The sequence below is a fragment of the Colletotrichum godetiae genome (genome assembly GCF_030913485.1).
Source record: "Colletotrichum godetiae strain CBS 193.32 chromosome Unknown BDP55scaffold_58, whole genome shotgun sequence".
NCBI classification, from domain to species: Eukaryota; Fungi; Ascomycota; class Sordariomycetes; order Glomerellales; family Glomerellaceae; genus Colletotrichum; species Colletotrichum godetiae.
Window position 1 is genome coordinate 24,901 of NW_026851306.1, and position 15,106 is coordinate 40,006.

Here is a 15,106-nt window from a genome sequence, read left to right on the forward strand (position 1 = left end):
ATTAACTCCAGAGTCTGTGTGACACTAAGAATAATACAGAAACTGGAAGAGAAGAGCGTCGTAATCCACTCTTATGTGCCTACCCTGCCCTACAGCTCGTATCGTCAATTACCTTAGAGATATCACATTTAACTACAAGATCCGGTATGATTTCATAACTCTTCCCCACCCTCCTCGGCGGATTGTTCAGGATGCTCCTTCACTTGGAGATAGCGCTCCTTCACTGACACTCTCTCGTATGCATCATGGCCACCAGCCTTCTGATACCAGTAAGCGACCACAGCATACAGACACTTGTTGCCATGGCCCCAGTCATTGGGCTTGTACTTCTCAATGTATGCCTCGAAGCTTTTGTGGAAAGGCACGTCATCGCACACGTGGAAGCGACAGACTGATGTATGCCCATTGGCATCCAGCTCAATGTAAGGTTGGCAGGCGTAAGCGCTGTCAAAGGTCGGAAATGGCGGTTCGGCCGCCCACGCGTAGCCGACATAATCCTCTGAGCCGGTGCCAAAGGTTGATGGGAACTTTTCGCCGTCGACAAAGAACTTCTCATCGCCTTCACCCCACCACCAGTCGATCGACTTCTCGCCGCCGACGCCGTACCACCAGTCCTTTGACGGGACCTTGGGGTCTTTCCAATGGTTCCACACGTGCATCTGTACGCCGCAGAATCTTCCGGGGCCATTGTCTAACATTAACAGGGGCCAGTCGATCTCGCGGCCCTCTTTTTTCGGCTTCTCGAGGAAGGCATCTCGGTGCCACTTGGAGTGGAAACGAAGCATATGCTTCGCGGACTTTTCCAGGGGGCGGTGGCAGATGGTGAAAAACAGCTTCTGCTCATTCTTTCCATCATTTACCAGCTTGATCTCGGCGCGATCGGAGAACGGCATGAACCAGTGACTGTAGAATCCACCCCCGTCTGTTGAGCCCTGAGGCAGAGAACGGTAGGTCTGGATGCCAGGAACGCTACCAAAGAAATCACCTAACGGTGCCCAAACACTAGGAGACTTGTCATGGTCCCAAGTGATCTGGATAGCGAGCTCCCGGAGGATTTGAGCGACGTGGTGAGGGTCCTGGACCAGGTCCAACGGGACCACGCGCATGCCAGTAATAGCTCGGTTGCCTGTCAGCTCCCGCACGGTATGACTCTTCCCTGGCTGAATGGTGACAGTCAATGTTTCCATTGTATCGCCCTTTGACCGAGGTAGTGCAGACCAGCCACGTTGACTTAGTTCGCGGTCAGCTGCGGCCAATGCCAGACAAGCCTCCCGATCAAAGTTGCCACTGAAGTGCGGAACCGTAGTGTGTTTGGGAAACGAGGTATAAGTGAAGTGGTAATATGCCCCCCATCCAGGTCCAAGGCGGATCTTGGCATACTTGTTGTATGGAATGGGAATGAAGCAGTTGCGCCCCCTCGACAGAGTGGGCGTTATCGAGGGAAAGTTGTGTGGCATCCCCTGGAACCGATCGAACAGGTCCCGGAAGGGCATGTCAATGACAGGCTTGTCACCGTGCTCGTCGTCAACAAAGATCTGGATACGGCCGAAATCGGGCATAGCGGACCAGGTTCTCCAAATGACTCCTGGACCACGCTGCTCAAAAGCGACTATCCACTCGCCTTCTTCGCGGATGATACCTCGCCCATCGTCGTTGGCGTCCCAGTCAATGTACTTGTCTTTTTTTGGGTCATAGCGTGAGGCCCGGTCATAGCTCGACATACACCCGCCGCGCTCTCCGGGCAGCGGGGATTCGGCAAGACGTTCAAGGTCGTAGAGCCGGCGGACGAGGTCGGGATATGTCAGATGCATTGTCAACAGCGATTTCTTTTTCGTTGCAAACGATCAGGTCTGGGATGCGGGGGGGTTGGAGATTTTGATTTCCCCGATCTGAGGCGACGCTGAGATTTCTCGACGTCTTATAATCGTTGGGGTAAATCTGCAAGGCCAACTCTACATGACTAGCTTAGAGTTTTTAGCAGGTCAGGATCGGCCACTTGGTCCTGGTTAGACTCGTTCTTTGGCGTTTCTCATGAAACATGTCGGTGTCTTCCAGCAGCCTTGCTTCTTGTTTCCACGCGTCATTCGATAGTCTGCCGGCAAGGCAGTCCCTCGCGTGCATTTCGCATCTTACGTCCGATATCTGACCTTAAGTTTAGCCTAGTTGTTCTCGAATGGTTGCATGAAGAAGTTGCGTCTGATAGACCTTCAACTTCGAGGTTGGCAGCGTCTTGAGAGGGGAAGCGATCGTGACTCTTATCAAAGTCCTTGCTTTTGGAGTGCCACACAATATTTGAAAGATTTTCGTATTATTTCTCATTTCTCGCTCTACTGTATTATATCACTCTGTTTCGAGGCTGTTACTTGCTTCTAAAGTCGACGATCTGTAACAGAACGTCGCCCGTCCACTATCTTCATGACACTCTTTTTTCTTTACGCAACTTCTGGTTGATGACATGCCAATTGAGAGCCCATCAAACTCCTTACATCAACAATTTGATACCGAGCTCTCGCTTAAATCGCTCTTTGGCATCTTCTATAAGCTGGAGACACTCCGCCAGGAAGACAGACTTGTCAACCCCCGGCCACGTCAGAGGCGCGCAACCACAACAAACAGTGAGCATGGTGATGTCAATGAGCCGAACCTTTCGCCGTTCTCTTTGACGACTCTCCTCCATTGAGTGATTACATCTGGAAGCTCTTCCACGCCGTTTTTTCTAAAATGCAGCCTCAATGTCAGAGGCTTCCATGCCCACAGTAAACTCGATGGTCTCGACAGTCACCGCAAGATTTGGGAGACCGTCGTATCCCGAATGTAGCTCCTCAAAGACGAAATACTGTTCAAAGAGGTCTTGGATCATTTCCACTTTGAGATGCTTCAGGCGCAGAAACTGCCTTAGAGGATAGTTAAACTCTGGCAACACACCCCGATCGACGAGCCAGGCACATGTCTCGAGAGTGCCAGCAAGAAGGCTTACAGCGGAGGTTTCTGCTCCCCTAAATATCGTGAAATAGGAACATTCGTTAACGAGCACTTTGAGTGAAGGCATATGCTTGAAAATGTCTTTCTGGGACGGGTACAAGGAAATGCAATTCTAAAAGTGCGCCTCGACAAGCTGTGGGAGATGAGGAAAGCCTTCAGGGGGCTGAGAAACTCTCTCAATGCCAAATGCCTCAATGATGAAAATAGGGGCAGCAGTGGTATCCAAAACATTCGAGTACCTCCCGATGTATTTGATGTCGAGGCTCCTCAAATTTTGCAGCTTCAACGAGACTGCCTTGACAAAGTTGTTGCGTGTGGCATCTGTATATAGCCCCTTTCTCCGAATTAGGACCCTCCGAAGGCCCACGTTGTTGCCCCCGAACGTCTTTAGATGCTCGATTTTTTCTAATATGCTGAGTTAAAACATTCCAGAGCATCCCAAATTTTTAGAAAGCCTCGCCCGGAAATAAGCATCCTATAGAAAGCCTCGTAACAAGCTTCAGACAGCCGTCGATTCCCGGCTTTGGCTAGACGAGCGAGACTCGCCCCATTATCCGGTTTATATATCCTTTCGTCTCTCACGGCTGAAAAGTTTTCCTTGAGGTGGTGTGAGATTCTCCAGTATCGATCTAGTTCTCCCGCTGAAGTCTCATGTATGCACTCGGTCTTGTAACTGGGGAAAACGTCGTCTTCGACAAGTTTTTCCACAATGACGAGCAGCAGCTCGTATGGCAGAGAAGTCAGCGATTCCGGAGCCATATTATCTGACAACGCAGGCTGGTTCCTCAGGGATAAATTAGATGATTGGGTTTTGACGATGTAATTCGGGGTTCGTATGTTGACTGTTCTTGGCACTCTATTGAATTTGAGTAAGGTATGTCTTATGGAAAGGAATCAGTACAATTGAGGAATCTAGTTTGGCTCATACCTCAGGGAAGCCGATGCAGATTCTTCTCCAAAACATACATAGTTGTAGAGGTTGCCTGCACTAACTCGACAAATAGCAGAAGTGGGTTGCTTCATTCAGACGATGTAACCTCTTCGCTGTTCGTGACTTATGACTCACACAAAGTCCTATTTTAGATATCCTCGATAACAAGGGACAGTACCACGCGGGTGATAGGAGCGGTGTATTTAATCACCCGTGTGAGTACCCAGACTGCTGAACACTACGTAGGTACCCATCATAACGGTTGAGCTCTATTGCTGACTTTGGCTCGCTTGGCGGGCTAGCCCTTCTTATCTAAGATTTTTTCCAGGAGAAGAAGAAGTGCTACTAAGGGAGGAGTTGGCGATGGCAAGTTCTCGAAGACTAATGAAGTTGAATAATACTCGACAGCTTTGGCCTTTCGGAACAGAGCGTACATCAGATTGTATAGGTAGATGGGTGATTCAACATGACCTACCAATAAGAATCGACGTATTCCATGTGGGCTTGATGAAGATTGGATAACAGCCTTGAGGGAATGAACGTGTCTATCTCACGACACCATCTCGGTGGTTGTTCATAATCCTGAGAAACCCAGCCAATCATTCAATGCCCATGCGCGTGAGATCGGCAGAGTATCGCTCTTCAGACGCCGTCATATGTACATGTATTACTCGGTATACACATATATAGAGACGCCGAATTCCAACATCATTTGACTAAGGACAGCGTCCCATGTAGATAATACACATCGTCATCAGGGCTTTTCTACGAAACCTTTAACTAGACCGGCACTGCAACAAAACGACGCCAAGGTCCTCCTTGAAGACCTTCACGAAACCCAGCGCAAGCTTATGCAATAGATCCCTCTCTTCCTCTGTTCTGTCCGGGTACCAATCTCCGACAACGTTCACATCAATGATCCGATGTCAAGAACTCGGACTTGCTGATACACATCCAGGCACTGTCTCAGCAGGAACTTAAGCAGCGTCTCGTACTCTTCTGGGGTCGGCAACTTGAGCAGCGTCTCGATCTCTCCCGGGCTAGGCCTAAAGCGCAGCGGGTCAAGGGCAGGAGATCCATCAAGCCTGTTCCATCTCCCATCTTTCGTCAGCACTCGAGACACATGTCTCAGATCGAAGCCATCCTCAAGAAGCTCAATGGTCTCGACAGTCTTCCAAAACGCGCAGCCCTCATTGTCGCCGCACATGAGCTCTAGTAGACTTGAAACCTTGAGGTGCTTCGCCGCTCTGAGTCCACGCGCCTGTATGGGGAACCTCGATATCGAAAAGGCCCTTGCCCACCAGCGCGATGAGGCTCCTGTGTCGAACCAAGTGAACGTCTCCAACGTATCTACAAACGGCGCAAAGGCATGGGCGTCGCGCGAGAGCTCCGGCGCCACCCTACCGATGGTAAGGGTGCGCAGTGCCGGGAAACATTGGAAGAAGTCCCCTTGTTTGTAGAAATCGATGACGCTGATGCCCGAGGTAATGGGACAGTTGTAGATACACAGATCCGTGACCCCCAAGGCGGGTATATTGGCGTCTGCGAAGTTTCGAAGCACAATGTCCAAGTCTCTCAAGACCAGACGTTCGAGTCCAAGAAGCTTGGGAATGGCGCGGAACCACAGGGCCAGTGGCATTACAAAGCGTCCTGCATCGCCAGAGAGCTCGAGGGTCTTCAGTCGGGTCAATCCGGAGGGGTCGAACAGTTGCTTTGGCGGCATGCTTAGCCAGCATCCCTGGTCGCGATCATAGTCTATTCGTAGTTATATAACCCTTTGCTGAAGCGCGGCTCCCGACGAGGCCAGTGTGGCTTGTAGCTTGCGCTAGTTTACGAGCCTCCTGCCATCCACGAGGGCGAGATGTCTGTAAAGAAGTTCGGCACAGATGTCGAAGAAGCGGCGATTCACCCGCGCCAGTGTGAGTATGTCCCTTCTGCTCCATTGGTATTTGGAAGCGCGATGCTTTTCGAGGCCTGCCGATCGCCGGTATTGTCCAGTGTCGCGTGATGACGCTTGTTTGTATTCTAGCGCTTTGGCACCGTCTCCAGGAAAGGCAGGAAGTGCCTCAATGAGGTGACTGAAGATGACGAAGAAAGTCTCTGGTGCTAGGTGTTCGATAGGCATTTTGACGATTATAAATAGTTGCTATTGAACTATTATCTCATGTCTGTTGTCAAGCAGTCTCGCGCGTGTCGAATCTGTGTCAACTTGTCGTTCAATAGATATGTGCACTGATGTGTCTAGAAGCATGGAAGAAGATTTGGGTTAGGATTGTTCTCATTCTCGAGGGAACCGGCCTTGAGTATTATCAACCAAGCTTTTTCTCCGATAGTAACCCGTCGGCCAAAAAAAGATGCTTTCGAGCTGCCATCCGGGTGAAAAGAGGAAAGGTACCCTGGGAGATAGGGATACACTGATGCAGAACTTTGACCCTCGCTGGCCGTCGAAGTGCTTCACATGGCCGTCTTTCGGAGATGCCCATGGGCATAAGCAATAGCGAAAGTCTTGAGCGTCTAGAACCCATAAGACACCGTGGGACCTACGCATAGGGGTAAGTCATCCAACAAGTGAAATCTTCAATAAACCCCTGGAATAATAGTCCACTTTCTCCTAACCTTCTCCTCCCCAAACTGCCCAACATACCACCGCCTCCCGCTCCTCGCCCTCGGAAACATGACAAAAATCTCATTCAGAAAGAATGCCCTTCCAGGTACGCTCCACCCACTCGCCATCCAGAACCCAAACCACTCCACCCACTCGCAAAAGTAATGCGGGTACAACATATACCGAAACAGCATCGTATCAGGCAACCGATAATGCTTATCCACGCCCTTTGCTTTCTCGTTGCCCTCCAGCTTCTGCTGCTTCGCAATCCTGGCCTGGCGCCGCTGCTCTGTCCTGCGAATTTCGCGCAGCTCCTCGTCGTGGAAGTAGTTGAGCGTCAATCCGACGTAGAAGACAGCAATGCCCACAACGAATTGTGCTATCCCCCCGCGGCCGAGGGCAGAGTCCCATGCCGAGGCTGTGGTGGGGCCGTAGGCGGCAAGGTAGCTGCCCAGGCAGGTCGCGTTCATGAGCTGGAAGAGGACGGCTGAGGAAGCGACGACGACATGGATCGGGGACATGGATGGCTGGAGGATCGGGAAGAGGACGGCACGGTAGGCATAGTGGATGGTCTGTATTGGCCCCATTACCCAATTGTCAATCAACGTTGGTCTAGTAGATAGAGGCAGACATGAAGGGGAAAGGAGAGAGGGAACGTACGAATAACCCAGCGAGCACCTTGTTCTGCCACGGCAGATCGTCAATGCCGACCTGTCGCGGCAGGGTATTCATGATGTACAATAACGTCGTGACGCCCGGAATCTCCATCAGGAACCACGCCAGACGGCCGGGGATGTTGAGGCGGCTCGTGACCGAGGTCTTGCCCATGCCGTACCAGTTGATAACATACTGAAGAGAGCCGAACTGCACATCATTCAAAGGTTAGCAAAAGGTAGCTACAAGAGCTTTGCCAAAATTGCTGGAGAGACGGGACATACCACTGGCCAGGAAAGCTGCCACACGGTCGTGATGGTCTCCCAGTTCTCCCGCGTCGGCGGAAGCCACCCCTCAATCAGGGACATCTTTGGTCCGTTTCTTTTTTTTTTTTTTTTTTTTTTTTTTTGATATGGGACGATCCAATTGAGAAGAGTTAGATGGTGAAAGTGAATGCACTGCCAAAGAACAGCACTTAAAGAGGTCAGGAAACCCTGGAGAAGATCGTGGCGTGGTGTGCTTTCCCACCTTTCGCAAGTCCCCCGCCGTGAAATGGACGTGGAAAGTGCAACACAACACACAAAATCAATGACATCAAGCAGCTGCTGTGGTGGAATTGGCGGCGGGAGCTCCGGCCCCCGGTCCTGCGACGCGTTAAAGCCCCTGCAGGCTCGCCCATGGTTTGTTTGACCGCTTTCCCTATTCGATCGAGGTACTGGCGGGGTCCCCTGAGTTGTTCTGCAAATCGGGGAGGTTCCCCTGAGCATCTCGCACAGCTACCCCTTGCAGCCTCCACCACAGCTTGAGGAAGATATCAGACTCAAGATATCCGGAACTTCTTAGCAAATCTTGCGCATGTTTAACAGATACCCAGCGAGATTCCAAGAAAGCAACATGATCATGCGTCTTCTTCCATTCATCAGCTACCGATCCTATAAAGCCACTATTTCCAACGCCGCCCGCTGAGAGGAAATGTTTGTACAGCAAAAGCTCTTCCAACTCTGCTTGTCAGAGTCTTCGTCTGTCCATGTCTTGCGGAAGAATTCAAATGACACGAAAACGCCTTAATCATCAGAAAGTACCAGAGCTGCCTTCGCTCACATTACGATGCAATCCCTTTCCCTTCCTCCTTGCGAACTTCCTACCACTCCGCCCGGTCCCAGTACGCGCCCACGACCGCCGCCCATCCCCGGCCGCGAAGGCGACAGCGGGAATGACGGCCCGGCACCGTTCCCTTGTCGATTCACGGGACTGCTTGCATGATGGTGAGGGTGCCCAGGAGGTGGCTCGTACTTGGCAGCCGCCTGCGCCTGCTCATATGTCGGTGGGGCATCGTCCATGCCTTCGTCAGCCGGCCGGTTCACGCCTTGTCGACGCGCAGGAACCGTCGGCGGAACCAACGGTCGCACCATCTGAGGCGGCTGACCTGGCTGCCGACCCGACGTGGGCGGTACCGCTGGGCTGCTGACGTTGGTGCTTGAGTTCCGGCGGCTGCCGCGAGAGGCCGTCGAGTTGCCATTGCTGCTACTACGTGCGCCAGTACCAGTTCGGGCAGCCTGCCTGTCGGCTGCACGTCTTGTCGTGGGCCCTTGTTGCAGTCGGGCTTGTTGCTCAATGTACTGCTCGCTAAGCTGGCTCTCGCGCCGACGAGCCGACTGCTCTGCACGATGGCGTTGTTCCTCCTCTTCTTGCAACTGAAGCGCGAGGGCAAGATCTCGATCCTCCTGCTCGTGATTCGGCGACAGGGGCATCTCGTCACCTTGTGCTGGAGCCTCAAGATGCTTGTTGCGGCCGCGGCCGGCCACAGTAGTCCAGCCTCCCTCGTTGGCGCTACTCGTATCGATTCTCGGTCGGTTTTGGGCATTGTTCTTCATAGTAGGCTGTCCCCGGGAATTGCCTTGCGGCTGCTCTCCGCCCACGATCCTGAAATCACCAGAATAGTATTCCGTACGTTCTCCATTCACGTCGGCTAGGGATTCCCAAACAATCTCGTCGTGGGTGGCATATCCTGCGTCGGTGACAAGCACCAGCAGTTGCTGTGTCGCTGGGTGCCGGTACAGGGTTGAAAAGTGATCGTTTCTAAAGAGAATGGCAAAAGAGCCAGGCTTCATGGCCTTTGTGATAACCTCAAGTCCAGACGGCGTCAACTGCGTTGCCGAAGTCTCCAAAAACGCCTTTATCGACTGGATGTCTGAGTATATCCGCTCCTCCTCTTCCGTCAATGATCCCAATTTTTCCTGCAGCTCCTCGTCTCGGAAAAGGAGCGTTTGCACGTCTTCAAACGAAGCCGCCTGGCGCTCAAAAGCAGGATAGGCCGGGTCATTCTTAGTGGGCAGCCACCCATGGATAAGCGGAATGGCAAAAGCAGCGTACAGCGCCATCTCTCTGGTGTCTTCGAAAGTTCCAGGGATCAGATCGTCGCGTTCGGTCGGGTGTAAGTGAGTCAAGGAAGTGCGCTTGAAGGCCTTGATGATTTCGGGGGTGGGAACGAAACGTGGATTTACGTTCATTCCTGTATGAAGACCCTTCAAGAAGTCGTACAACTGGGACACATCAGGCAAAGCTTCTTGTGTTCGCCTCATGAGCTCATCGACGACCGCGTCTAGTAAGTACCCAAGACTGATTTGCTCTCGGGAGCGGAGGACCTCTATCAAGGCCGTCTCTGATAGAGATGGTGGGGTTGTAAGTGTGAGCGCGTTGACTAAAGCAAGAAGCGGGCAAGGACCGTTGGCATTTTGGACGAGGATCGGCGAAACTCGCGGGTTCTTGTCGGCGCTGTGATCGTGCCAACGGACGTTCTTGATCTGATATGTTTCGGCCTTGCCGTCCACAGGACGCGGTGGCTGGCGCGGAGGTTGCTCTTCGTCATCGTTCCGCGGAGGCAATGCTGGCGCCACCTTGTCGTCAAAGACCTGGTCAGGCCTGTCGCGGCTTTGATCTGGCGCTTGCGATCTGCCGGGTGGTGGGCCAGCAGGCGGCTCGACGTCGATGAGGTTCCAATCATCCATGGGGCCGTCTTCGACTGTGGGAGGAGGGACAACGGGAGCGGGGGCGGGGGCCTTTCCCTTGCCCTTGTTCAGTCCGCCTACATCGTCCCAGGCATTCTGATCCGCAATTGCATCGCTGGGAATCGATGCTGCTGGTAAATCAGCTGGTTTCTTACTCTGATTCTCCGGCAAGTCATCCCACGCCGGTGAGGTAGGCTCTGAGGGGAGCGATAGCAGCGCTGGAGATGTCGAGATAGCGGGCAATTTTGGCTCTTGGGTTGCAGCCCATGCATCGCGCTCAGACTCTCCACTGTTCTGAGTACGTAGAGACTGCTGGGCGCTGACGGCGGCAGCTCTTTGAGCGTGTTGGTCGAGGGCAGGCTGCCATGGATTATTGCTGATCTCGCCGGTGCTCATTTGCGAGAGTGGTTGCGCCGGAGGCATCGTCGGGGTACCGTTGGTGGGCGGCGACGTTGGATTGGAGTCGTCGCGGACGTCCTTGCGTTTGAACGGATTTGTGTCGGATCGTGAAGGGGGCGCTCCTGGTCGTAATACCAGTGGGACATCGTTGGAATCGCCTCTTATCTCGCCGGCGGCTTGAGACTGGTGGCCGTCAGCGTCGTTCCATACTCCATTGGCCATCTCGGGGCCCTGTGCCGCAACCCCGCCGTGCTTCAAAGGTTCGGGAATATCTTGGGGTATCGTTTGTTGGCTAAGAGCAGCAGCGCCGTTTTGCTGAGAAGCGTCGTCCCAAACACTGTCTACGTCGGAAGGGGAGTCGGTTGCGCCCCAGAGCTCCTTTCTCATGTCTTCAATTCGCGGAGCAGCGTTGGTGTTGAGGTAGGGCTCGTTGGGAATGGGCTTGCGGGTAACCATGTCGACGAGGGTCCCGAGGTCTCGGACTGGGGGGTTTTATTGGTAGAATGGGTTCGTGAGGGCGGCTGTCGCTTGTCCCAAGCAAAGAGTAGCAACGCGAAATCAGAATACTTTTGGTTTGGAGGAAATGTTGCGGCTGGGAGAGCTGCAAGTGTGGTTGAGGATGTTCGGCAAGCGGCTGAGCGAGGACGAGGGCGTGGGCGAGGGTGAGATTGAAGCTCCAGTAGGTGTCGTCATTCGTAGTGGGCTGTGAATAGAAACCTCTCAATTATTGCACTGGAAGCGATCAGCAGCCAACTAGAGACAATCCACCAACGGCAATCCCGGAAACCGTTTGGTGTAATAGGTGATCAAGCGGCAGGCACTTGAGGCCCGGTGTGTTCCGAAATGCTGTGAATGACAAGCTGCCGAAAAAGATGAAGCCAAATGTCTGGAGGTTGCCAAAGTTTGGAACACAGCAGTTGCAGCAGCAAGCAGTCGTCTGGGGGAGAGGAAAGAGAGTCTGAGGAACCTTGGAACAGAACTCGCTGGGAAGCCAAAAGAGCACCTCCATGGAAGCCAAGACCAGCCTGCAGCAGCTGCGGCGGCAACGAGCAAGCAGTGGCCCTGGTACCTGTGCTGGTACAGGTACCAATACTCCGTTCATCAGGAGCATTGGAGCACTGCACTGTATTCGTACGCCCCAGCAGCCGTCGTAACGGAGGAGGCCCCACGCAACCCGTCGGGACGCAAACACACGGCGCAACGCTGGCGGGCTGCGGGGGGCAAGCGCTGGACATGTGGCGGTGCGCCTTACCTTACACTTTCAGGTTTCGCTTCTTCCAAGTTCCCCCACCTCCAACCTCGACAGTTAGAACTTGGAGGAAGTACCGTACCTTGAGAGGTACTTCGTATAACGGTACGTACTGCTGACTGCACATCTCTTTTCGTCCCGGATTCCCCATCTCTTCTCTCTTCTTGTCGACCGCTCCCCATCGCTGCCCTTCGACGTTTGGAACCGCTACCCGACCGTTTTATCTCGCACTCACTTACCTGGATAATAGAGATGCCAATGGAACGCCTCATGAGTTGGGACAAACACTCCTAAGCACCTGCCATTCCTGCCTTGAATCTTCAATGCTGAGTTTTCAGAAAGGCATGCAATGAGTACTAGAGTAGTCAACACCACCACCACCACCATCATCCGCCTTGCTTCACCATCAACTCCGTACCATCGCCTCTCCGCTGCGGCACGACCAAGTGGGCCCCAGGACGCAGACCCGGCACGGCACAAGCACCACGAGTTACGCGGACAGGGTACCGCAGCTGCCAGCAGAAGCTCTATCTCTCTCTCCAAGAGCGCTGAGCGCATGGTACGAATACAGACACCTACGGCAAAGAGCCAGCGGCAATTCCACCATGCTCATTGACTGGCCCTAGCTAGACGTCGCCCCATGGGAACATCCTTGAATACATCCTCGAGTCGTCTACTGAGTACACAGAGCGGAATTCGCCAGGCAACAGCATACGTGCAGGAATCATATGAGACCTACATACTACAACACAGCAAAGCATCGTTGCGCGCATAGGGCCAAAAATGACATGGGCCAATGGCTAACATCGTTGGAAAAGATAAGACAAACACCACTCCGTACACATTGGCATTCTTTAGCGGAACATGGCGGATTTCGGTACACGCATGGTGACGACGACAATGGCCATCTACCATTTGCAGCTTCCCTTGATGCTTTCACGTCAATCAACACAAAGCTACCGGGTAAGATGGCACAGCCTGTCGCCGAAGGCTTGCGCGTCCACTCGATCAGCACGCGCGCAGTACACCGCCAGCCACCCGCCTGCTGTCTGATGCTCAGCAGACGACATTGCGATACCGAGATATGACTGGGCAGCAAAAGAAAAGAGCCGTTCTCATCCATCCATACAACTACAGCCTGACCCAGACGGCCGAGACTAGATTGAATCAATCATCATGGAACATCCAGAGACTGTGGGTGGAAAATAGAAAAAAGCAAGAAACCATACCCTTGGAAAGAGGTGCCCGCGCCGTTGCCCGGTGGGGTAGAGCTGTGGCGTCTACAGCTTCAGCCACACGCTAGACGATACGTACCCTTTGGTCTCCATTCTTCCCATGGGTGCTCCCCGCGCAATGACGCAGCCAACCGTCCGGTGCTCCGTGCCCGTGACTCTGCCGGGCAGGGACAGACCCCGCCTCTCCGAACAGCACCAGAGACTCCACCGTTCAGCTGCGCGAGTACTCACAAAGCCTTAACAGCCAGCCATGAGGCGGCGAGGCTCTGCCAGTTAGTGTCAAAGCTATGTTCGCTCTGAGGCTTGTATACGCGCATATAGTCCACCCACAGTTCATACAACCCTCAGCCCTTTTTGCAACTCGTCAAGGCCCGAGCCTCCGTTTCAAGACGGGGTCAAAGACGGGGGACACGCCAGCTCCTGCCACGATGCCTTATGGGAGTCGCCGATGCTGTAGGATACTTCCAGCTTTGGAAGCCTCCCTCCCTTACCTACCATTGACGAGGCAAGCCACGGCAGGCCTATGTGAAAGGAGACCCCCCTCGTAGCATGAATCTCGTTCGGAGCATTAAGGATGGGCTTTACTAACATCAAGACCATTGTTTAAACCTGCGAACCTTGTTCCGGGAATCAATCTCCCTCGATTTTATCTCGATTTCCGATCTCACCTCCACTCCATTGGCCCTTCTTTCGGCACTGCATCTCTTTCTCTCGAACATGCCCCATAGAGCTCGTTCGTTGCCGCATGGGATCGGTTTGACGCTAGGTTGGGAGAGTTTGATGCATCTGCCTCCTTTGCTTACTCGGAGTTGCCAAATTGCAAAGTTCCATCGTGGCACCTTTCTATCCTTTAATTGTTCTTGGCAACACTTCATCTCTTACTCTTACTCGGAGACATGAGGGTGAGCCTCCATGGTGTCAACTAGAGATGCCCTCACCTGAGTAATGTCCCAACTTGGGATTGCAAGGAGCAGACGGTTAACAGAGACCTCCGTATCGACAATCTGAACTTTGAGCAAACCTTTTTTTTTTCTCTTTGTTGTACACACTGGAAGCCTTCCGTGCCTTCTTGTCGTTTCAAGCGTTTGTATGCGGGCATATCCCGACAGAAATTTTAACCTTTGAGCTCTTCATGCCCCTCAGGCTGTCAAGAATAGAGACTTGTGAGGCGCAGGAGTCACGAGATCAACCTTCCAAGTGCCCCGAATCCCGGGTCGAAAGACTCTTGCCACTCATACTACCCTACCTGCTTCACGGAAGGTAAACTCTCGGGCAGCTAGGGACGTGAGGTGCCCCGCCCGGAGGAGTCGATGGTCCGGCGGGCCGGGAAAGATGGTAGACGGCGGCCGGCGTTCTCTCCTGTGCCTGCCGATAAGTCTTTTGGCTAGCTAGACCAGAAGATCTTTGAATCGTCCTGCATACCGGAGCTATCCGATTTTGGCGAATTAGAGCCGGACATAGGAGCTTCTTCCGCGAACTTCTCTCGTACGTCCCCCTCGGAACTTCGCAGTCTTCGCAATGTAAGTAAACCTGAGTGGCCGCGAATACCATTCATTCCAAGTGGGTAATATTGGACCAGTGCCATCTCCATACAGCGTGATACTCTCTTCTCATCTATGAGGGTATACCGCCCATGACCACAGATAACGTCCCAACTGCCCGGCTCCGGGGGGTATTAACATTTGAGGCGTGCAGAGCTTGCTCCTAAAGCTAAGTTGTATCCGTCTCTATCCATCCGGAAGCCTCGGCGGTAGTCACAGCATAATGGAGAAGAGAGCAAACCGGGGGTTTGGTGGTGCTGGGCCAGACACTCGTTAAAAAGCCAACCCCGTCAACTCAAAAAGAAGAAATGTAGTTGAACGTCCCAAGCGCTTGAGAAATTCTTCAGTCGAGGTAGTGGTGAGATGCAAGTAACCCAACTTCGAAGGGAACGTGGTACTGGATCAAATCTAATTGTATCAGAGTGAGCGCTGTCAGATTCAAAGATGATCACTGTTAGTAAACTCCATACTTGCCCAGGGACATGTGATAGTTACTGAGAAG

General features: G+C 53.0%; 4 protein-coding genes across 4 annotated transcripts; all 4 read right to left on the reverse strand.

The window, feature by feature from the left end:
• Positions 1–73: 73 nt before the first annotated feature.
• Positions 74–1,930, reverse strand: BDP55DRAFT_678995 (uncharacterized protein). The gene has a single exon (XM_060576018.1). The coding sequence runs from the start codon at positions 1,809–1,811 to the stop codon at positions 153–155; it is 1,659 nt and encodes a 552-aa protein (XP_060424368.1). The 5' UTR covers positions 1,812–1,930; the 3' UTR covers positions 74–152.
• A 2,890-nt stretch (positions 1,931–4,820) lies between these two features.
• On the reverse strand, positions 4,821–5,636 carry BDP55DRAFT_636746 (uncharacterized protein; the record flags this gene model as incomplete). Its single annotated transcript, XM_060572929.1, has 1 exon — positions 4,821–5,636. One exon carries the CDS (start codon positions 5,634–5,636, stop codon positions 4,821–4,823), a length of 816 nt encoding a protein of 271 aa, XP_060424369.1.
• An 854-nt stretch (positions 5,637–6,490) lies between these two features.
• Positions 6,491–7,540, reverse strand: BDP55DRAFT_562440 (3-oxo-5-alpha-steroid 4-dehydrogenase; the record flags this gene model as incomplete). The annotated part of the gene is made up of 3 exons (XM_060570154.1): positions 6,491–7,090; positions 7,179–7,382; positions 7,457–7,540. The coding sequence occupies 3 exons, from the start codon at positions 7,538–7,540 to the stop codon at positions 6,491–6,493; spliced, it is 888 nt and encodes a 295-aa protein (XP_060424370.1).
• A 729-nt stretch (positions 7,541–8,269) lies between these two features.
• Positions 8,270–11,035, reverse strand: BDP55DRAFT_697487 (uncharacterized protein; the record flags this gene model as incomplete). The annotated part of the gene is made up of 1 exon (XM_060577689.1): positions 8,270–11,035. One exon carries the CDS (start codon positions 11,033–11,035, stop codon positions 8,270–8,272), a length of 2,766 nt encoding a protein of 921 aa, XP_060424371.1.
• Between the last annotated feature and the right edge of the window lie 4,071 nt (positions 11,036–15,106).

Bases quoted from the DNA above. Each gene is read 5' to 3' on its own strand.
- BDP55DRAFT_678995 (XM_060576018.1), bottom strand. From the start codon at position 1,811: ATGCATCTGACATATCCCGACCTCGTCCGCCGGCTCTACGACCTTGAA.